Source organism: Panicum virgatum, chromosome 3N, assembly GCF_016808335.1.
Source record: "Panicum virgatum strain AP13 chromosome 3N, P.virgatum_v5, whole genome shotgun sequence".
Classification (NCBI taxonomy): domain Eukaryota; kingdom Viridiplantae; phylum Streptophyta; class Magnoliopsida; order Poales; family Poaceae; genus Panicum; species Panicum virgatum.
The window spans coordinates 6,444,432-6,465,589 of NC_053147.1; the positions used below are offsets into that span (position 1 = coordinate 6,444,432).

Sequence of the window (21,158 nt, forward strand, 5' to 3'; positions counted from 1 at the left end):
GTTGCCGTGGAGACTCAATGGTCTGGTGCCACCAATGAACAATGGGCCTGGTTGGGTTGGACTGGGCTGTCGAGGCACTCAGAAAATTTGATGTACATCAAGACTTGGGCTGATTGTTGTTGATCCATCGGCCCAAATAACTCGCTCGTTTCTCTGTACATCTACGGCCCGGGTGAGATGATTGATTGGGAGCGTTTTTTTTATTTTTATATTTTTCAAAATCGTTTTTTACAGAAATATATTTTCGGTTTCATAATTTACAGATTTATAGCCCTACCGCCCGGCTGCGGGGCAGCCGGCCCCCTGCCGCACTCCTGCGGGCGGTAGGGACCTTAATATAAATAAAATTTATTTTTAATCGCATTTTGGCCCTTGGGGGAGGCTGCCGACCGGCAGGGGAGCGGCAGGCCCCTCCCGTAGGTTAAATCTTGACCGTCAGTGCGGCAGTGCGGCATATACTTTGGATTAGAGTGTTAATGTCTTTCTTTTTCTTGCTTGCAGTTTGAAATGTGTAGGTTGATGGATGTAAATGCCAGGGCGAATTTGATGAGGATTCGAGCAGGATCTATGATGGATAGGAATGAACAAGAGTCGGCCTGGACCCGAGTTTCACAAAGAGCACATTCCATGCTTGAAGCCTTTGGTAGCCGGACACCGTACGAGGACTCCTACGGTTCGTCTCAAGCCTCGACCTCGTTTCCTTGTGGTCCCACACAGCCTTCCTCCGCATCTTATTGGTCTCAGCAGCATTATCCAGGTACGTGAGAATACTTACTGACTTCCTACTTTGATAACAACAATTAATTCTCAGTTCATACAGGTGATGGACACCCAACTTATCAACCTCACGGAGGGACCCAGTTTAGTACCATGGCACCAGCTGCAGGGATATCATTTCAACCAACACAAGCACCACCACGACCTTTCGGTAAATATATAGTCCATATCTTAATTTCAATTAATTTTGGTATGAAGTCTAATTCCTTTTGCATTTACATGTAGGATCACAACAGTTATATGATGCGGGACCTTCTTCGTATTACCCTATGACGACAGTAGAAGGAACGCAAGGTAAATACCTAATCTGTATCCCGAATTTATCATGTTCTTCTTATTTCTATGAATATTTTAAATAATTTGAACGGATTATAGGATCGCACCACCAGCTTCCTGATATGGATCCTTCTTCGTATCCACCACCAACAGATACGTATGATGAATATGTACCCAAATATATGACTTATAAGACGATGATTAAGATATCTTAATTGCTACTGCATAGGGGCCACACAGGATATCTTTGAGGCGAGCTTCGAAGACTGGAGTTGGTTATTTTCTACACCTAACCAGCGGGCCGATCATACCTTCCAGACACCTGTGGCCACCGGACGTCCAGGTAGAGACGTAAGGCCTCCAGACCGTCACACCTACCCTACAGACCACGTCCACGCACAGCGTAAAAGAGGTCGACATGGCCGGGGTGGTTAGGAGGTGCTTCCAGTTGTTTCTGTATTTTTGTTATGGACATGTCGTCATGTTATACTTATTTCGTTCTCAGTTGCGTATGTGTATGAATTGCTAAGTTATACTTTTCATATTCATCTACTTTACTAACGGTTTTTATTTCTATCCAAAATATTTAAAACCACATCTAATGCCGTACTGACGGTTAAGGTTTAACCTGCGGGAGGGGCCTGCCGCCCCTTGCAGGGCGGCGGGTAGGCCTACCGCCCCGCCACCGGGCGGCAGCCTCCCCCAGGGGTCAAAATGCGATTAAAAATAAATTTTATTTACATTAAGGTCCCTACTGCCCGGGAGGAGGGCAGTAGGGGGCCGGCCGCCCCGCAGCCGGGCGGTAGAGGTATAAATCTGTAAATTATGAAACCAAAAATATATTTATGTAAAAAACGATTTTAGAAAATATAAAAATGAAAAAACGCTGATTGGGAATTGGGATGCTGTTATAGTAGAAGAGGACAAGGGCTAGCTTGTGAGGTAGTCCACGAGTCCTCCATGTAAAGAAAAAGAATACAATACAAATGGTACAATCAAGGGAGTTAAGAAAACTAGAAAAAGGGAGGAGAGCACTAGCACCTTGCTGGAATCCTGGATGGGTGGCCACTGCCCTGTTGGTCTGTTTCTTGACCAATGGAAAAAGGGCATGCAAATGAATACTAGCTTTGAGTTCCCTTTGTTGGGAAGAAATACTGCAAATATGAAACCCGGCATTTCACCAACGTTTGGCACGATTTTTGCTTTATCTATTTTACCCAATTAAGGTACTGCAGCGTGAAGTTATTTTGTAAACTGGATGTAAAATAAACTAGAAGCTAGATAAAACTACCTCGTCAGCTTCCGCTTCATCGGTGAAGTGATGGCCGGAGAGAAAGAGGAGAGTAGGGGGCGGACACGGGAGGATGGATGGATGTAGTGTAAAGCGCTTCCCGCCAAAACGGCTGCATCCATCAGAGAATCCCAAGCAAGCAAAGCTTTGCGTGTCTGTCTGTCGGCGTCTCTCCGATTCACTGCACTGCACTGCCCTCCGTAGTCGTACACTGCTGCACTTGACTAGCTGCATGTAGTTGGACGGCTCCTCTTCGCTTCCGTCTCTTTTAAAAATATAAAAACCCATTTATCAAAAGAAAATAAAACCCCTACTTACATGCACTTAATTAGATAATAAGCATCTCTCCTTCTTCTACTTACATGTTTATATTCCATCTAAACAAATAAATTAATTGTTTGGTTCATTTCATGCTATACATTCTCCAATGATTAGCGGTTTTAGTTCACCCGTGTGCCCACATCCTAATGACTTTAGATATGCATACATCCTAGTGAGTAGTGACTTTAGAGAGGATAAAGGACTTGAAATTTGATTTAGATAATCTAATGGCTGGGTTCTAAAAGGGTTGTGCTCTAATTTTATATAATTTTAAACCTAAAATATATAAAAGCTTATTTGGATCGTGAAAAGACCACTAGGATCATGATTCGTTACCACCCCTAACTGATTTACATCTTGTTTATCTAACGATTACATATAATTTGTGGTTTGGAGTGCGGATTGACACTAGAAATTTTGTAAGAGTCAATGTACCTTTATTACAACACCATATACCTTTATCAATGATTGCCATATTTGAAAACTTGGTCGGAAAATTACATACCTCCCCGTGAATGGGCACATCGTATATCTCTGAAACAATAGAGCTGTTAATTTTTTTAAAAATAAAAACACGATCACCTATGCTAAATTGTACTGAGAAACTTGATTTCTTTCGAAACTTGAGAAACCATCGCATCTCTTTTACTTCTTTTTTTTATTTTTTCACCACACTGATCTTGGTTCCTCCTACGCTCAACTTCATGTGGCGAGATAAGAAAGTACCCCTTCCAATTAATTATTTTAGTTTTTTGTAGATTCATAATTTTTGTTATTCATCTGCATACATATTATTTCTAAATTATTAGTAAATCTACGAATTTAGAAAATTAAAATAACTAATAATTTCGAATGGAAGGGTAGATAAAATAGCGTATTTTAACCTTTATATATATAATAATTATAATAAGAAAGAAAGAAAAAAAGGAATTAAAATCCGGTAAAAAAGTTGTTGAGGGTAAGGGCGTGTTTAGTTCATAAATTTTTTTGGAGTTGGCTACTGTAGTATTTTTATTTTTATTTAATAATTAGTGTCCAATTATGAATTAATTAGGCTCAAAAGTTTCATCTCATCATTTTTAATTAAACTGTATAATTAATTATTTTCTAAAACTATATTTAATACTTTATACATGTGTCCAAAAATTCAATTTGACGAAAAACCTTGAAAATTTTTTAGAACTAAACATTGGCCTAAGTAAAAGGGTATCGAATTTCGAAAAAAAGGGGCCCATGCCTCGGACCTTTCACACTGAAAGTGTGGGTGTGGCTGGCGGCAGCCTCTGTCCTGTCCTCTTCCCCGTTTTCCTCTCTCGGTTCCCGAGACAAAACCCAGAGCCCCCTGCACGTCACTCCACCACCACCATCTCCGCTCCGCGTTAGGCTATTTCCACTTTTCCAGCAGGTTAACGGATGCGGATGAGTATTCTCCGACATATGCAAATCGTTCTTGCAACACTAAACTGGAGCTTTGGTGAGCTCGTGTATCCGAATGCGTATGTGAATAGAAAATATCTATGGGCCCTACCTCAATCTTATCTCATCAACCAACTTCTCTCTCGTTTCTCTCTCCTCAACCAACAGTCTGAACCGGAGCTTTGGTGAGCTAGATGCGCAGAGGAGAGTCCGTAAGTTTCCGCTGCCTCTCTCATACTCTCCTAAAATGTGACGCGGGATACGACCCCTGATGGAGTGGCTACGGCAGCACGCGAGCACGCAAAATGCGCATCCGCAACTATATACGGTAGCTGCTGGAAATAGGAACAAACGCCCAGCGGCAGCTAGCTGTAGCGCAGGATCATCACTGCGCCCTGCGTGCACAGCCACGCGCTCACGCCAAAACCCAGACCCCCCATTTCACTTCACCGCCTGCTCCCGCTGTTCGCTTGCCCCCGGCCGCTCCCCCTTTTCTCTCTCCAGTCTCCACCCGTGAGCGCAGCCGCCGCCGGCGGAGGCGGCCGGATCGCGGCGCGCAATGCCGCCGCCTCGTGCCTGCGTCCTCTTCTCCCTGCTGCTGCTGCTGCTGCTGCTGCTGCTGTCCGCCGTCGCCATCTGCTCCACCGCCCAAACAACAGCCCCGCTCCCGCCGGCTACGCCGCCGGCGGCACCGCGCCCTCCCCGTCGCCACCGCCACGTCGCGCCTCCTGCCCCCCCACTCACACCGCCGCCCAGTAGCTTCCCCCTTCCACCTCCGCCTCCACCACGCCACAAACACACGCCGGTGACGCCCACTCCCGTCGCCGTACCGCCGGCAGCCGCGCAGGCGCCGCCTCCGACGCCCACGCCGACGCCCGCTCCGCCAGTCGCCACAACCTCGCCCACGCCCAAGTACCCGTCCTCCTCCGCTAACCCCTCCACCGACCCCTATCCCTTCACCAACAACCCTTTCTTCCCCGCCGTCCCCACGCCGCCGCCTCCCGCCGCCGAGACCCAGCCCTCCTCCTCCGGCGACGGCGGCCTCCCGACGTTCCCGGCCAACATCTCCAACCTTGTCGCCCCGACCCCGCACGCATCCGGCTCCCGCCGCTTCCCGGTGCTCCAGGCGCTGCTCCTCTCCTTGCTCTCGCTCTGCCTCCTCCTCCTCTCCGCGCTCCTCTCCATCCACCTCGTCCGTCGCCTCCGCCACAGCGGCCACCACGGGGCCGCGGCCTCCTCTGCCGCCGCGGCGCACCGCAGCAACGCCGGCGACGACGATGACGGGGACGAGGAGGGCCGCCGCCTCAAGCCGCCGCCAATGCCTACCTCCTCGTCCAACCCCAGCACCGAGTTCCTCTACCTCGGCACCCTCGCCACCCCGCCGCCGTCGCAGCAGGCCCCGGGGACGAGTTCCAGTCTCCGGCCTGGTTCGCCGGAGCTCCGCCCCCTGCCACCGCTCCCGCGGGTCGGCCCGCCCTCCGGCGAGTTCGCCTCCCGCAGCTCCGCCTCCGACCCCAGCACCGTGCCTCCCGCCGCCGCCGCCGACGCGTCGTCGTCGTCGCTCTCTCCCTCGTCACCGTCGGCATCTTCACCCACGCTCGGCTCCAGCCCCGTCCATCTCCGCCCGCCGTCCATTCCTCAGCCGCGTGGCCGAGCCCCGAATCCGTCGCCCCCTAAGCGGAGGCCGTCGCCGCCCAAGGGTGCTGCGGAGCCCGTGGCGGCGCACGCGTGGAACCCCTTCGTGCCCGTGCCGCCTCGAGCAGCAGTTGCTTCCTCTGATGATGGCGACTCCGATGACAAGGACGTGCGCAAGTTGCGGCCTTTGCACTCGGACAAGCTGAAGCCCAGCTCTTTGCAGTAGGACCAAATCTTCACTTTTCCTCTTCTACTCGCGGATTGGATTTGATTTCTCAGACACTCTGCCCTGCAATGCATGTAACAGCATGAAGGACGAGGTGATCCAGCTATACCTCAACAAAACTGCAGCGGTTGCGGCACCGAGGGAGGTGTGTTTGCTCGGTGCTCCCAGGTGCCATGGTCTTGGGATGGTTGTAGGGGCATTGGGAGTTTCCAAGGAGCAACTGAGGGACGCCCTCTTGGAAGGTACATATAGATTGCTCTTTCCTCTATCGCTCAAACCAGGTTGAGTTTTCTCCGAAAAATGCTGCCAAAGTTGTAATCTTTCGTGGATGAAAGTACTCTAGTGTTTATTACTTGTGGGGGCCTTGAACTTGGTGGTACCAATGGCCATGTTCGCAGCATCACATGGTGCCTTGTTGATTATGAGTTACATGAATGATTGTCTTCAATTAGCCTGTTCGGATGCTCTAAACCGGCTGGGCTGGCTGGCTGGCTGGCTGGCTGGAGGAACACCGCCGCAACAAACAGCACCTCAGTGTTCACTGCGCCACTGGCACTCCACCCCAACCCACTGACAGCTCCGCACCCAGCTTCTCCTGCCCCACATGTCATTCTGTAAACAACGGGTGGGCTAGCAGCAGGGCAGGTATTGCGGCACACACATTCCTCCAGCCAGCCAGCCAGCCCAGCCCGTTTAGAGCAACCGAACAGGCTGAATAAACATTGGGGTCCTTACCAATGGCTACATGGCATACCCCTCCTACTGTCATACATTTAAAAAAAACGAGTTACACAGCCTGCTTTCATTCTAGGTGTGCATTGTCTTTGTCTATATCCTAGAAATAGATCGTGTTCAGGGTATCGATGGGGCATTTTGTTGGCCATTGAATTTCTTCACGGGTAGTTCCATATTTGCTTTTCAGACACATTTGCCTTTTTTTTTAAGAGACACCACTCTTTGTTTTATGTCATAGCGAATTTGTGATTCCTGAAGTCGATCAATTACAGTATGTTTAGTAGTCAGTAATTCAGTATGTTTCTTTTCCTGGGCACAGGTTTATTTAGTAGTCTATAAGACTGTAATTCAGTATGTCTCCTTTGCTGGTTACAGGCAATGCACATGGTTTGGGAGTAGAAACACTACAGATGCTCACTCAGATGGTCCTCAGCAATGAAGAAGAGCTTAAGCTGAAATATTTCAAGGATGATTCGCTAACCAGACTTTGCCCAGTTGAGGCTTTTGTGAAGGCAATGCTGGATGTGCCGTTTGCATTCAAAAGAGTGGATGCCATGCTCTACATTGCCAGTTTCTATTTGGAGGTCAATCAGCTGAGGCTGTCATATGCTACTCTTGAGGTAATATACATTTTTTTAGGAAAGAGATTTGCGTTTAGCATGTATACTGGATGTGTAAATTATGTTGTATGGGTAGGCATACCACATGAGTGTTTGGGATTATATTGTGCACAAATGATATTACCTTTGTGACATTTCCTACTTTGTACTATCATGTATTAGAGATGTGGATGTTATAGAGGCTGTTGTACAATGCTGAATGTTGGCCTATATCGTGGGATTTCTGGGGTACCCACAGCCGGGTGGCGGAACGCACCCGCCTATTCCCAGAGAGGGAGTACTCGGGAAGGTACTAGGCGATTGGGCTAATCTAGCTCTGAGTCAGGCACACAAGAACACACGATCTAGAGTGGTTCGGGCCGCCGGAGCGTAATACCCTACATCCACTGGGAGAGGTATTGATCTCGGTTGTGTATGAACCTATCCTCAGCCGGGTCTTGGCTTTTTCCCAGCCTGAGTTTTCTTCTAGCGGACGCCCCCCTTTTATAGACCAAGGGGTGCGGATACATAAGATGTTGATGCCCCGACAGGTGGGCCCAACGTGACTGTGCAGCGTACTGCGCAGAGTAATTAAATGGCTACAGTGGTTGCGAATCTTCCCTCCGATATGCTTCCATGCCCTGCTGACCCTCTGACGAAGGGAGGTCTTCTCTTGTCCCGTCAGCAAGGTGCCCGTTGGGGGAACGTAGCTTGCGGCGTGACCTGTTGAGGCTATTATGTAGGCGTCATAATGGGTGAAGCCGAGCCGTCGTATCCATCTGTTATGCCAGACTGGCAGGCGCGGCGTGGGCGGCGCCAGCAGCTCCACTATGCATCTTGGTAATACGCGATCAATAGTGCCCCCTGGTCAAAGAATCGCCTCGGCTTCTGCTACATCAATGCGGACGTCCTCCTATCGCAATGAATGCTATCGTGGGATTTCTAGGGTACCCACAGCCGGGTGGCGGAACGCACCCGCCTATTCCCAGAGAGGGAGTACTCGGGAAGATACTAGGCGATTGGGCTAATCTAGCTCTGAGTCAGGCGCACAAGAACTCACGATCTAGAGTGGTTCGGGCCGCCGGAGCGTAATACCCTACGTCCACTGGGAGAAGTATTGTTCTTGATTGTGTATCCACCTATCCTCTGCCGGGTCTTGGCTTTTATCCAGCCTGAGTTTTCTTCTAGCGGACGCTCCCCTTTTATAGACCAAGGGGTGCGGATACATAGGACGTTGATGCCCCGACAGGTGGGCCCAACGTGACTGTGCAGCGTACTGCGCAGAGTAATTAAATGGCTACAGTGGTGGCGAATCTTTCCTCCGATATGCTTCCATGCCTTGCTGACCCTCTGACGAAGGGAGGTCTTCTCTTGTCCCGTCAGCAAGGCGCCCGTTAAGGGAGCGTAGCTTGCGGCGTGACCTGTTGAGGCTATTATGTAGGCGTCATAATGGGTGGAGCCGAGCCGTCGTATCCATCTGTTATGGCAGACTGACAGGCGCGGTGTGGGCGGCGCCAGCAGCTCCACTATGCACCTTGGTAATACGCGATCAATAGTACCTCCTAGTCAAAGAATCGCCTCGGCTTCTGCTGTATCAATGCGGACGTCCACCTACCACAATGAATGCAGTGGTGGGTGAGGCTTAGTATGGAGACCAATCGGCCTTGTATACGTGTCTGTGTTTGAAGACATGTGTCGGCTCCGGACCACCTCAAGACGGGGTGTCGATTTCTTCCCTTAGTGAGGGGTCCGGTTACTATACAGGGGTCCGGGACCCCATGAGGGGTCCGGGACTTCCGCGGGGGTCCGGTCTCCACGGGAGGTCCGGAGCCCCGGCTGTTCGGGCTAACCGCCTGCCTCTTCCGGGACACGCGGCGTTCCTGGACCTTTCCCAGCCGTGAGACAGGTCCGGGACCGTTGCCAGGAGAACAGGACTCCGGACCACAGGGGTCCGGCTGTTTGGACGTAGTCAAGGACAACTACAAGGCCCTTGCTTAGACACAGTAAGAGGGGGTACCCCAGTCCTGGGGTACCGACAGTGGCCCCCGGGCCCACCTCGGGAGAGGTACGAACCCGCGGGTGGGGCCACTACCGTGATGTGTTTCTACGCAACCTGATTGCGTTGGTGTGCTCATGGAGAGAGCGGGCGTCCCGGACCCCTGAGGCCGGTACACCTGTTGCCAGGTTTAGGCACTAGAGTGCTCTCCACAGAGCGACGAAGGTGTAGGCTTAGGGTACGGAACCAAACTAAGTGGCTACACAGACTTCGGATCGCTCAGGGAGCAAGCATTATTTCCCGGACCTGGCTCTTGCCGACCGTGGCGAGCGGTCTCCGCCGGAGCGGGCCACCGGAGTGGACTTGAGTCGACCGTGGCGAGCGATCTCCGCCGGAGCAGGCCACCGGAGTGGACTTGAGTCGACCGTGGCGAGCGGTCTCCGCCTGAGCGGGCCACCGGAGTGGACTTGAGTCGACCGTGGCGAGCGGTCTCCGCCGGAGCGGGCCACCGGAGTGGACTTGAGTCGACCGTGGCGAGCGGTCTCCGCCGGAGCGGGCCACCGGAGTGGACTTGAGTCGACCGTGGCGAGCGGTCTCCGCCAGAGCGGGCCACCGGAGTGGACTTGAGTTATTGCTGACGAACCAAAGGAATATGTCACCGGACCTCACAGTAAGGTGCAAGAAACCAAGCCTTATACTAGAAGGGAGCCCGGGACCTCTAAAGACAGCAGTCTCGGATACTAGAGTACTTGTAACAGGGTAGTGAAGTACGTAAACTTAGGGTACATTACCAGGCTAAGCTACGCGGAGCTCCTCTACCCCAGGATACGAGTACCACTTCTCCAGAGCAGGTCCTTAGGGGTCCGGACTGCCTTCCAGCTAGAAGGGGCGTCCTCACCTGAGTTCAAGCCGGTAACCCAACTTGGATCGCTAGCAACAAAAGAAAAGACTCTGTTTGGGGGGAAGAGACGGTTAACCAAGAAATAGCCAACCAGAACGAATGAATGTAATCAGGGTGGAGTCGAGATATGACTAAGAAAATAAATCTCCTTTATTATTGTGGTTATCACGGTATACATCAGAGGTCGGGATTACGAGGTCGGACCTCCACCTCTCCGGACCGCTTTTTGCCTGTTTGCGTGATAGGGCCAGAGGTCGGGTTTACAAGGTCAGACCTTGACCGCTCTGGACACACACGTAGGCGCCACGTTATTACAAAGGAGGAACTCTCTTAATCTTTTCTTAGGAGTAACCTACGGCTGCATGCTATACAGCGTGTTCTTCTCCGACTGGAAGTGGTACGGCCACTCCTGAATTCTTCATAGTCGTCGGAGGCGAAGACGCCCTAGATGTGCCTGAACTGCATCATCTAGCATCACCTCGGGAGCTCGGGGGGCCACTCCTTGCCTAAGAGCTGTCATATGCTTAGGTAGCATGAGACAAATTCTTTGGCTTTGAATGGAAGAGGCCCCCTGCCGCCGCCGTCCGCCACCGGGAGCCAGCCGCCGCCCTCCGCTGCGGCAGGAGCTGGCTTTCTGTCCTGGCGCAGCGGGAAAATGTGTGCTCGTATGGACGAGCACGGAGTGTGGAGAAGGGCGGTCGTTCGCCGGCTTGTCCTTGGTGCTCGCGCCAGAGGCCCCCGCGCCTAGCGGTGGGTCCTGTCTGTAGCAGCACCAAGCACCTCGGGTGGCGCCGGAGACGACATGACGACTCGGCCAACTTCCTCCGGGATGGCCGTCGGCTCCAGGCTCCATGTTGAGAGAAAGCCTTGAGCCGACGCCATGCCGCCGCAGAGGTGTGGTCGTTGCTTGAGAGAAAACCTTGAGCCGACATAGGGGCGGCAGCGCGTAGCGGCGCCTCCGCAGTACGTTGCCGCGCCGGCTCTGAGGTGTCGCAGTGGCGACGCACAACAAACGCCGCTGCCGTGCGCCGCCGCACCGTGGGCGTTGATGCCCTAGTGTCACGACATGTGGCGTGGGTGACGCCCTGTCTTCCTTCATCTTCTCGTTCGCCGTTGCAGAGGATGAACACAGCCCCTGGAGCCTGAAGATCCAGCCCGCACCTGACTTTCCCACGGACGGCGCCAAATATCGTGGGATTTCTGGGGTACCCACAGCCGGGTGGCGGAACGCACCCGCCTATTCCCAGAGAGGGAGTACTCGGGAAGATACTAGGCGATTGGGCTAATCTAGCTCTGAGTCAGGCGCACAAGAACTCACGATCTAGAGTGGTTCGGGCCGCCGGAGCGTAATACCCTACGTCCACTGGGAGAAGTATTGTTCTTGATTGTGTATCCACCTATCCTCAGCCGGGTCTTGGCTTTTCCCAGCCTGAGTTTTCTTCTAGCGGACGCCCCCTTTTATAGACGAAGGGGTGCGGATACATAGGACGTTAATGCCCCGACAGGTGGGCCCAACGTGACTGTGCAGCGTACTGCGCAGAGTAATTAAATGGCTACAGTGGTTGCGAATCTTTCCTCCGATATGCTTCCATGCCCTGTTGACCCTCTGACGAAGGGAGGTCTTCTCTTGTCCCGTCAGCAAGGTGCCCGTTGGGGGAACAATGCTTGCGGCGTGACCTGTTGAGGCTATTATGTAGGCGTCATAATGGGTGAAGCCGAGCCGTCGTATCCATCTGTTATGGCAGACTGGCAGGCGCGGCGTGGGCGGCGCCAGCAGCTCCACTATGCATCTTGGTTATACGCGATCAATAGTGCCCCCTGGTCAAAGAATCGCCTCGGCTTCTGCTACATCAATGCGGACGTCCTCCTATCGCAATGAATGCAGTGGTAGGTGAGCCTTAATATGGAGACCAAGCGGCCTTATATACGTGTCTGTGCTTGCAGACACGTGGCGGCTCCGGACCACCCCGAGGTGGGGTGTCGATTCCTTCCCTTGGTGAGGGGTCCGGTTACTATACAGGGGTCCGGGACCCCATGGGGGGTCCGGGATTCCCTGGGGATCCGGACCCCCATGCGAGGTCCGGTGCCTTCGGCTGTTCGGGCTGAGCGCCTGCTTCTTCCGGGAACACGTGGTGCTCCCGGAACTAACCAGGGGACGGGTCCGGTACCGTTGTCGGGCGAACCGGGCTCCGGACCGCAGGGGACCGGCTGCTGGACGTAATTAAGGATAACTACAAGACTCTTGCCTAGATACAGCAAGAGGGAGTACCCCAGTCCTGGGGTACCGACAGCCTACAAAAAAGGCGATATGTTCAGCAACTGAGTGTAGCAGAGATGCGGATGTTGCGGTGGTTTTGCGGGCACACAAGGAGGGATAGAGTCCGGAACGAAGTTATTCGGGAAAGGGTAGGAGTGGCACCAATTGAGGAGAAACTTACCCAACATCGGTTGAGATGGTTTGGACATGTCCAACGGAGGCCTCCGGAGGCGCCGGTGCGTAGTGGGGTGCTAAAGCGTGTCGATAAGATAAAGAGGGGTAGAGGTAGACCTAAACTGACTTGGGACGAGTCGGTTAAGAGAGACCTTAAAGATTGGGTATCTCTGAGGAGGTAGCTTTGGATAGGAGCGCTTGGAGACTAGCTATCAACGTGCCTGAACCGTGACCTTTGTGTCTTTTGGGTTTCATCTCTAGCCTACCCCAACTCGCTTGGGACAAAAGGCTATGTTGCTGTTGTTGTACTATCATGTATTAATGTCTGAATGTCATTTTCATTGCATTCATGCAGGGGGCTTGCCAGGAGATGAGAAGCAGCAGGCTATTCCACAAAGTCGTTGAGGCTGTTATGAATTTCGGCAACTTCATGAGCATCAATGCAGGGTCTCCAAGTTCACATGGCTTGGAGCCAAACACTGTTCTGAAGATTGTCGACGTGAAGGGTGCTGATGGGAAGGCTGCACTTGTGCAGTTTGTTGTCCAGGAAATTTTGAAACCTGAAGGATGCAATGTGATGCATCATGGGTCAGCCACATCCAAAATGAACACAAGCACTGTGCAGGGCGATGCTGAAAGCAGGAAGCACGGTCTTGAGGTTGTCTCCAAACTTGCAGCTGAGCTGAGCAACACGAAGAAAGCTGCGTCCATTGACATAGGGATGCTCAGCAGAAGCGTGTCGGAGCTCGGCATGGGGCTCGGGAAGGTCCAGGATGTGCTGAGGCTGAACAGCATGGTCACATCGGCCGAGAGCGCTCGGCGTTTCCACAACAGCATGAGCACGTTCCTGAGGCAAGCTGAAGAGGAGATCCTGAAGCTCCAGTCCCAGGAGAGCATCTGCCTGTCTTCGGTGAAGGAGATGGCGGAGTACTTCCATGGCGAATCAGCCACCGATGAAGCTCACATGTTCAGAACTTTCGCCAGAGTGAGGGAGTTCCTAGCTATGCTAGACCGGATCTGCAAGGAGGCTGGTGAGATCAGTGGCAACAGTTGGGTCAGCGCGACAATGGCAAGCTGGACCGCTGCGCCCATGGGGATGACACCTTAAGCCGCTGGAGCTGTCTTGGGCCAAAATCTTAGCCGCCCTCTTTTTGTAGAATATCAATCTATTTGAACAATTATCGTTCCTAGTGCTAGCAGTAGATGAGAACAATGATATGCTATGTTAAGCGACGTCGCCCTATATATAACATGATGGCTTGTATAAAGTTTCTGAATGTTATCGTTATGTCGTCTCTGAATGCTGCTGCGGTCCTGCCAAGGAAGCCGGTCTCGGAATTCTTGATGGTTTGGCTCCCGTGTTTCGCGTTGTTCAACCTCTACGTCGATTAATCTTCAGAGTTCAGTGCGATTTGTTTGGTCAGGGTAACAGATGCAGATTCTTTTTCCCTTTTTGTTTCGACCACGGATGGTTGCTCAATTCAGCAGCTGGCATGATGTTTTGGCGTTGGAAAGTCTCTCCCTCTTTCTGGAGTCGTCTTCCTCCTTGGCCTCTGACTCCGAGCAAACCAAGCAGGTGCTCGAGCAGTTTTGACTGGCCTGACCGACCGATCGACTAGTAGCGGGCTAGTGGCCATGGCGCCTAGCTTCCCCTAACCCTAACCGCAATTCCGATGGGATCCCAGCCGCCGGCCTCCCGCGCGGCCCTCGAGCCCCTTGCCACGCTCGACCCCGCAGCGCTCGCCGGCGTCCCCGCCTCCTCCCCTCTCACCGTCCGCGCCGCCGCCCTCTCCGCCCACCTGCTCTACCTCGGCACCGGCGGCGGCAAGCTGCTCCTCTTCTCCCTCCAGGATCCCTCCAACCCCGAGTTCCTCCGCCTCCTCCCCATCGGCGCCACCATCCCCGTCTCCGCCATCCTCCCGCTCCCCTCCGTCGCCCGCCTCCTCGTCCTCGCCGACGGTCTCCTCCTCCTCGCCGATCCACTCCTCACCCGCCCCGTCCGCCGCCTCGGCTCCCTGCGCAACGTCGCCGCCGTTGCCGCCCGCCGCGGTTATTCCGCTGACCCGGCCTCCCCGTCATGCTCCATCGCCGTCTCCGTCGGCAAGAAGCTGCTGCGCGTGGACCTCACGTTGCAGGACGGCGACGAGCTGGATGTGCAGACGCGCGACATCGCCGCCGTCGAGGGGGTCAAGGCGCTCGCTTGGGTTGACGACTCCATCTTCGTTGCCACTGCAACTGGGTACTCGCTCTTCTCTAGCACCGCCGGCCAGGGTGTGGGCATATTCACGCTCCCAGAATCCTCGGGGCGCCCAAGGGTAAGGCCACTCTCCGGCGGTGACGAGGCGATGCTCCTGGTGGATAATGTGGGCGTGGTTGTCGACAAATTTGGCCAGCCGGTCGGGAGTAGCTTGGTGTTCAACACCACACCGGACTGTATAGCAGAGGTGTTCCCCTATGTGATTGTTGCTGGGGACTCCAAGGTGGATGTATACAGGAGGAGAAATGGCGCGCACCTACAGACAGTTCCTGTTGCCAGGACTGGTCAAGGCATTTTGATTGTGGCTAGCGATGACGATGGGATTGGCACGGAGCTAGTTGTGATTGCTACGGCTTATAAGGTAAGGTAGGTACCTTAACTCATCTATTACTCATTTCAACTTCTGTATCCAAATTCTCCATTATCAGTTCGAACTTCTGTATCCAAATTCTAATAGTGTTATGTGGTACCACAACTGATGAACATAGCTTTGGCTTTGCATTACATGCATCCTAAGTTGATGCAATCGACCAAGCACACGGAACAGGACATACTACCTATATGAATTTGGCTTGGGTTGATAACTAAAGGGTGTATACTACTGTGTTTGGCCTTTAGTTTTACAAGTGCGGCAGCTTACCTTACAGATGTTGGTATGCACTAGTTATAAGTTGCATAAATAAGGCTGCCTTTTACCATTCTTATACAATTTTGGTACCCTATGTCATCATCTAAGACTAATGTAAAGGATAGGCTTATTGTAGTGGAACTTAGAATATTTCCTTCATTGATATGCAAACTGTATTTGTAAGGGTGTAAATTTTAAAAGATGTTTAGTTATTTATGCAAATTATACTCGTGTACAGTACTTATATAGGAATCAATTGGCTTATCCAGGTTTTTTGCTACCGTAAAGTATCTGCAGTAGAGCAGATTAAGGCATCCTTACGAAGAAAGAACTACAAGGAAGCTATTTCTCTGCTAGAAGAGTTTGAGACAGATGGTGAAATCTCAAAAGATATGATCTCCTTTGTCCATGCACAACTTGGATTCTTGTTGTTTTTCGACTTGCGTTTTGAGGATGCAGTTAATCACTTCTTGCTCTCGGAGACTATGCAGCCATCAGAAATATTTCCGTTCATCATGCGGGATCCTAACCGTTGGTCAGATCTGGTATGCTACACTGCCACTTGTTAGTTGGGATATTTTATAGGAGAGAACTGATTTAGCTCCGTTTCTAAACTAAATTGTGATGTAATCACGAGTTGAGTTCCACAAGTACTGCCTTATCAAGTTGTCTCAAGTCTTAACCTATTTCTGTTCATGCTGAAAATTCACATTTAGTGATTACATTGAGCTCTTATAATTATCCAATAAATCTGAATCAACTAATCGTTTCTTGGTATGGACCACCTTGACCACATTTTAGCACAAGAGTTATAGAAAAGAACTTGTTGAGCCTTAATGAGCTAGACTATTTATGATTACTCAACTCAATCTTTCAGTTTATGTTTAGTTTTCAACTTTTCCTTAAGGGCTCTACTGGCACTTAATTCCAAATTTAAGATGTTCATACACTTATCAGTCTCGATAAGTATTGTACCCTATGTCCATACCTACTAATTAGAAGCTAGGGAGAAACCTAACAATCTTCATGTTACCTGCTGCCTTCTATGTTTAGCTATTTGTTTCTAATGGTAACTGCTAACAATGATATTCTGCATACATTAGGTGCCAAGAAAGCGTTATTGGGGTTTGCATCCACCCCCTAAGCCCCTCGAAGAAGTTATTGATGAAGGACTGGTAACAGTTCAACAGGCATTGTTTCTGAAAAAGGCAGGTGTTGATACAGTTGTGGATGAAGATTTCCTTTCAAACCCACCAAGTAGAGCTGATCTTTTGGAACTAGCGATCAGAAATATTATCAGGTGTGATTCATGCATGGTTTATATTCATTGTGTCACTGGGAAGCCACATCTAACTGCAGAAATGCTGAATGAAACCAGGTACCTATGTGCATTGCGAGCGAAAAATCTGTCATCTCTGGAGATGGAAGGAATTGATACTTTTCTGATGTATCTTTATAGAGCACTCGATCTTGTTGATGACATGGAGAAGCTTGCATCATCCCAGAATAGCTGTGTCGTGGTATGTACATGCTCTTTAGACATCTGCATCCTATGTGCTTTTGTGCGTTGAAGTATCGAATTGACAGAGCACATTGTGGTTCCATTCTAATCATCACATATGAGTGAACACTAAGAAAGCTGCTTGCTGCATTTTGCAGGATGAACTGGAATCCCTTTTGGATGACTCTGGACATTTGCGGACACTTGCTTTCTTATATGGCAGTAAAGGAATGTGCTCCAAAGCTCTTGCTATATGGCGTATATTGGCAAGGAATTACAGTGCAGGTTTGTGGAAAGATCAGTCTGAAAATGGTTCTTGTGGAACTTCGGTTGACAAAAGGTCTGAGGAGATTGCCGCTATTGAAGCAGCCAAGATCCTCAAAACATCATCCGATGAGGACCTTGTTCTGGAACATCTTGGATGGGTATGTATGTGTTTCAGGTTAAGGATTTGTTTATCTTATAGCGAGCGTTTTATTACTGAATGTTTACTTGCAGGTGGCAGACATTGACCAAGAGCTGGCCATTGCAGTTTTAACATCAGAGATGAGGGAAAATCAACTCTCACCAGGTAATTGTTTTGTTCCAGATAAACCAATGTATCAGCATGCTTTTACTACATAATAATCATGGACAACATTTTCCAGTTTCTGAGCATGTGTGTCAGAGAATGTTAATAGGGACAGAGGGGTGGACTGTTTTAAAATAAACTGTTTCATTATTATAGTTGATTTTATAACATCCAGGAATATGGTTTCTTTTAGTAATCGAGGGTTAGGGATACTTAAATGGGCTATTATTGTAATAAACTTTGTTACCATTTTTCTTTGAATAATTCTATTTTGCAGAAAAGGTTATCGCTGCTGTTGATACAGAGAAGGTTGTGATACATCAAAGGTATATGTGATTGGCCATGAACTTTTCAACAAGTTTAAATCTCCTAATTCCACAATCCAAACATAATCTTTTAATTTCATATTATACTCCAAACGTTTTGTGTGAAGAAAATATGAGTGATAAAAGTAGTATGGTTACCCTACGGACATTTTTTATGGTAGCTTTTATGTTTTTGCAACCTTCAGCAAAGAACCCTAAGTATGCAACAGCCTTCAAACTTTTTGTCGCCAAGAGTTTTAGACTAATTTTGCCCCATGCTCTCAATGACTTAATTTCTGGTGCAATCATTATGCAATCAGTATTATTCCTGACATGTTCTTTCAAACTGTTTGTCTGCCTCTTTTCCTTTATCATCGGCAGAGAATGCTGTGTAGTAATGATATTTTTCTTATACATCCTTTCTGTTATCAAGAAGACTGAACCAGCCAATTTATACAGATATTTGCAATGGTTGATTGAGGATCAGGGTTGCGATGACCCTCACTATCACACATCATATGCTCTTTCGCTGGCCAAATCTGCAATTGAAGCAGTTCATATGGAGTCTAAATATAGAGCGAAAGGTGATAGAGAAATTGATTCTGATGCACAATTCATTTATTTGTTAAGAGAGAAGTTGCAGTTGTTTCTGCAAGCTTCAGACCTCTATGATCCAGAAGACGTGCTCGATGTGATAGCAGAATCTGAGCTATGGCTGGAAAAGGTGATGTTATGATTTATCTTCTTCCTAGTAGTTCCATGTTTGCCTGGAGCCTGGTTAATTATTTTTCCAAATCTACTGCTTGCCTGATTGTGCTGTCTTCATTAATAATACTTATACTTGGGACCTTTTCCTTTATCAGGCAATATTGTATAGGAAGATGGGACAAGAGAATATTGTACTTCAGATACTAGCATTGTAAGATGAGGCTGTTGCATTTGTTTTACTATATGCGGCTTTTCATATGTACTGGTTTATTGTAGCCTGTAGATTGCACCATTGACTGTGCTGCTTATTACGTGGTGAAGGAAACTGGAGGATAGTGAAGCTGCCGAGCAGTATTGTGCAGAGATTGGTCGAGATGATGCCTATATTCAGTATGCTCTTTTTTCATATCAATATTTCCATATTGCCTTCCTTTTCTTCGTATCTAGCTTCACAATCTCAATATGAAATAATCTCTGATCTTTTTTTTTTTCAAACTCAGGCTTTTGGGTTTGTATTTGGATCCTCAGAATGGGAAAGAGCCTATGTTTACAGCAGCTGTACGGCTTCTTCATAATCATGGGGAATCTTTGGATCCCATGCAAGTATTGGAGGTACTACTTTATTATTGCATCTATACTGGCAGATTATTTGAGAATCTTGTTGCATGCACGGTAGTTTGTAAGAGGCTATTGTTCTGGACTTTAGTATTCTAGTATGACATCAGTCACGTGAGAGAGCAGAATAGGTAGTTAGGTATAGAAAGGTGGTTTTCAGTGTTATTTTTCTCTTGAAAAGTGAGTGTTTAGAATAAAATATGTTACAGATTCTTCCCTCTTCAATAGGATTCAGCCATCAACATCTGACTAACTTTATTTACCTGCTTTGGTGCCCAAGTCTTGGCATCAGACATTCCTATGCAATGACCACGATCCTTTAAACAGGGGCTGTATAGATTTTCCATGAAGCAAACTTGCCACCTAGTAGGTAATTAGATAAAGGTAATAAGATGACCTATAATCTTGGTATTGGAAAAGAACATATGAAAAACTGATATCCAACCCTTTTTCTTGTATTGCTATTCCACACGTCCATTAGAAATGTGAGAAGTCTCAAAAAGGTTACTGCATTGTTGATACCTAAGTACAAGGTACTCAATGCATCATTAGGTTGTTATTTTTGTGGTGCTGCCATCTGGCATTCTTACCCCTGTGGGTGTGATTATCCTGCTACACACTTGTTTCTTTGGAAAAAGAATCTGAATTATAATGTTGTGCCAGAGATTATCCCCCGATATGCCTCTTCAGTTGGCATCAGATACAATTTTACGAATGCTGAGAGCCCGAGTGCACCATCATCGTCAAGGGCAGGTGAGCATAATTCTTTTCCTAATTTTTAGGTGGAGTCCATTGAGAAACCATCTGGTTTGGCTTTGGCCTATTTTAACTGACTTTCTTTCTGGTTATAAGCTATGTGAGATACATCTTACCAGTTTAGTTTGCCGCCCTTTTACGTGTTTTAGATTGTTCACAATTTATCGCGTGCGACAAACCTCGATGCACGGCTGACAAGATTGGAGGAGAGATCAAGGCATGTGCAGCTAACTGACGAGAGCATCTGCGACTCCTGTCGAGCTCGCCTCGGCACCAAGCTATTTGTGATGTACCCAGATGACTCGGTGGTTTGCTACAGGGTATGTCTATTTACTGCTTGAGGTGTTTTGACAGTAACTCATTTGCATGGGGGGTTTCAGCTTTCTGTGCGACTTGATTTTGCAGTGCTATCGGAACCAGCAAGGTGATTCTTCGTCAGGGCGTGGTCGTAGCTTGAGGAAAGATGTTCTATTTAAACAGAGCTGGCTTGTCAGTAGATAGATAGCGTTGGATGAAGATTGCTGACTGGTGGGCATTCTCCTGCAATTGCTCACGTTGTTTGTCCACATCTTGAAAGTCGAGGTCGGAGCTTGGAGAGGCACTCGCATTCCACATAGGCCCTAAGAATGTAACGTATGTTTGCCCATAGTGTCTTTTTTTCTTCCCTTTTTCTTCTGGAGGTTGAATGAATACGATAGAGGAGCTATGGGGATGTGTAGCCTGCTCTAGTACTTGTAGTACATTGTTTGATAGATACAAATTAATATACTGCTACGAGAGAGAATGAGAGATGGTAAATGGAGGCTGCTGTTGAGGAACTCAAAAACTATTTAATTTGTGTATGATGATGTGTCACCCGATATACCCATGCATTACAATATGCATTACAGATTCAAAACAACACAAAATCAAAGTAAAGAAGCAGACAGCGAGATGAATGAGTAGCGCTAGCCAGCTGCCCGGAAATTAAAATGGTCCACCACATTGCAGTGATGGTGGTGTGGAACACATTTTCGTGGAGGATGAATGGGGTGGTCGTGGTCGTGAAAGTTGATAGATACACGGCTACACCAGGGTAAATAAGGGCCTTTCTGTTTGGAAAAAAAGGTGATCTGACGTAGTACGCAATAGGTTTAATTAGTTGCAGTTGCAGATATTAAAAGTTAGGTTACTAATTACTGTAGAAAAGGTTGGTGAAAATTTTTAGATTTGG

General features: G+C 49.0%; 2 protein-coding genes across 3 annotated transcripts; both read left to right on the forward strand.

Moving 5' to 3' along the window:
- Positions 1–4,451: 4,451 nt before the first annotated feature.
- Positions 4,452–13,881, forward strand: LOC120667097 (formin-like protein 14). The gene is made up of 4 exons (XM_039947124.1): positions 4,452–5,938; positions 6,024–6,184; positions 7,053–7,297; positions 12,960–13,881. Exons 1-4 carry the CDS (start codon positions 4,641–4,643, stop codon positions 13,710–13,712), a joined length of 2,457 nt encoding a protein of 818 aa, XP_039803058.1. The 5' UTR covers positions 4,452–4,640; the 3' UTR covers positions 13,713–13,881.
- A 41-nt stretch (positions 13,882–13,922) lies between these two features.
- On the forward strand, positions 13,923–20,807 carry LOC120667096 (vacuolar sorting protein 3-like). 2 transcript variants are annotated; one of them, XM_039947123.1, is made up of 14 exons: positions 14,171–15,222; positions 15,759–16,034; positions 16,593–16,789; positions 16,868–17,009; positions 17,149–17,415; positions 17,489–17,561; positions 17,839–17,887; positions 18,326–18,590; positions 18,730–18,785; positions 18,896–18,964; positions 19,075–19,186; positions 19,853–19,942; positions 20,095–20,265; positions 20,351–20,807. In XM_039947123.1, the coding sequence occupies exons 1-14, from the start codon at positions 14,278–14,280 to the stop codon at positions 20,444–20,446; spliced, it is 2,808 nt and encodes a 935-aa protein (XP_039803057.1). In that variant the 5' UTR covers positions 14,171–14,277; the 3' UTR covers positions 20,447–20,807. The 2 variants fall into 2 exon arrangements, with proteins under 2 accessions (XP_039803056.1, XP_039803057.1); XM_039947122.1 differs by having other exon boundaries at positions 13,923–15,222; positions 16,593–17,009.
- The last annotated feature ends 351 nt before the right edge of the window (positions 20,808–21,158 follow it).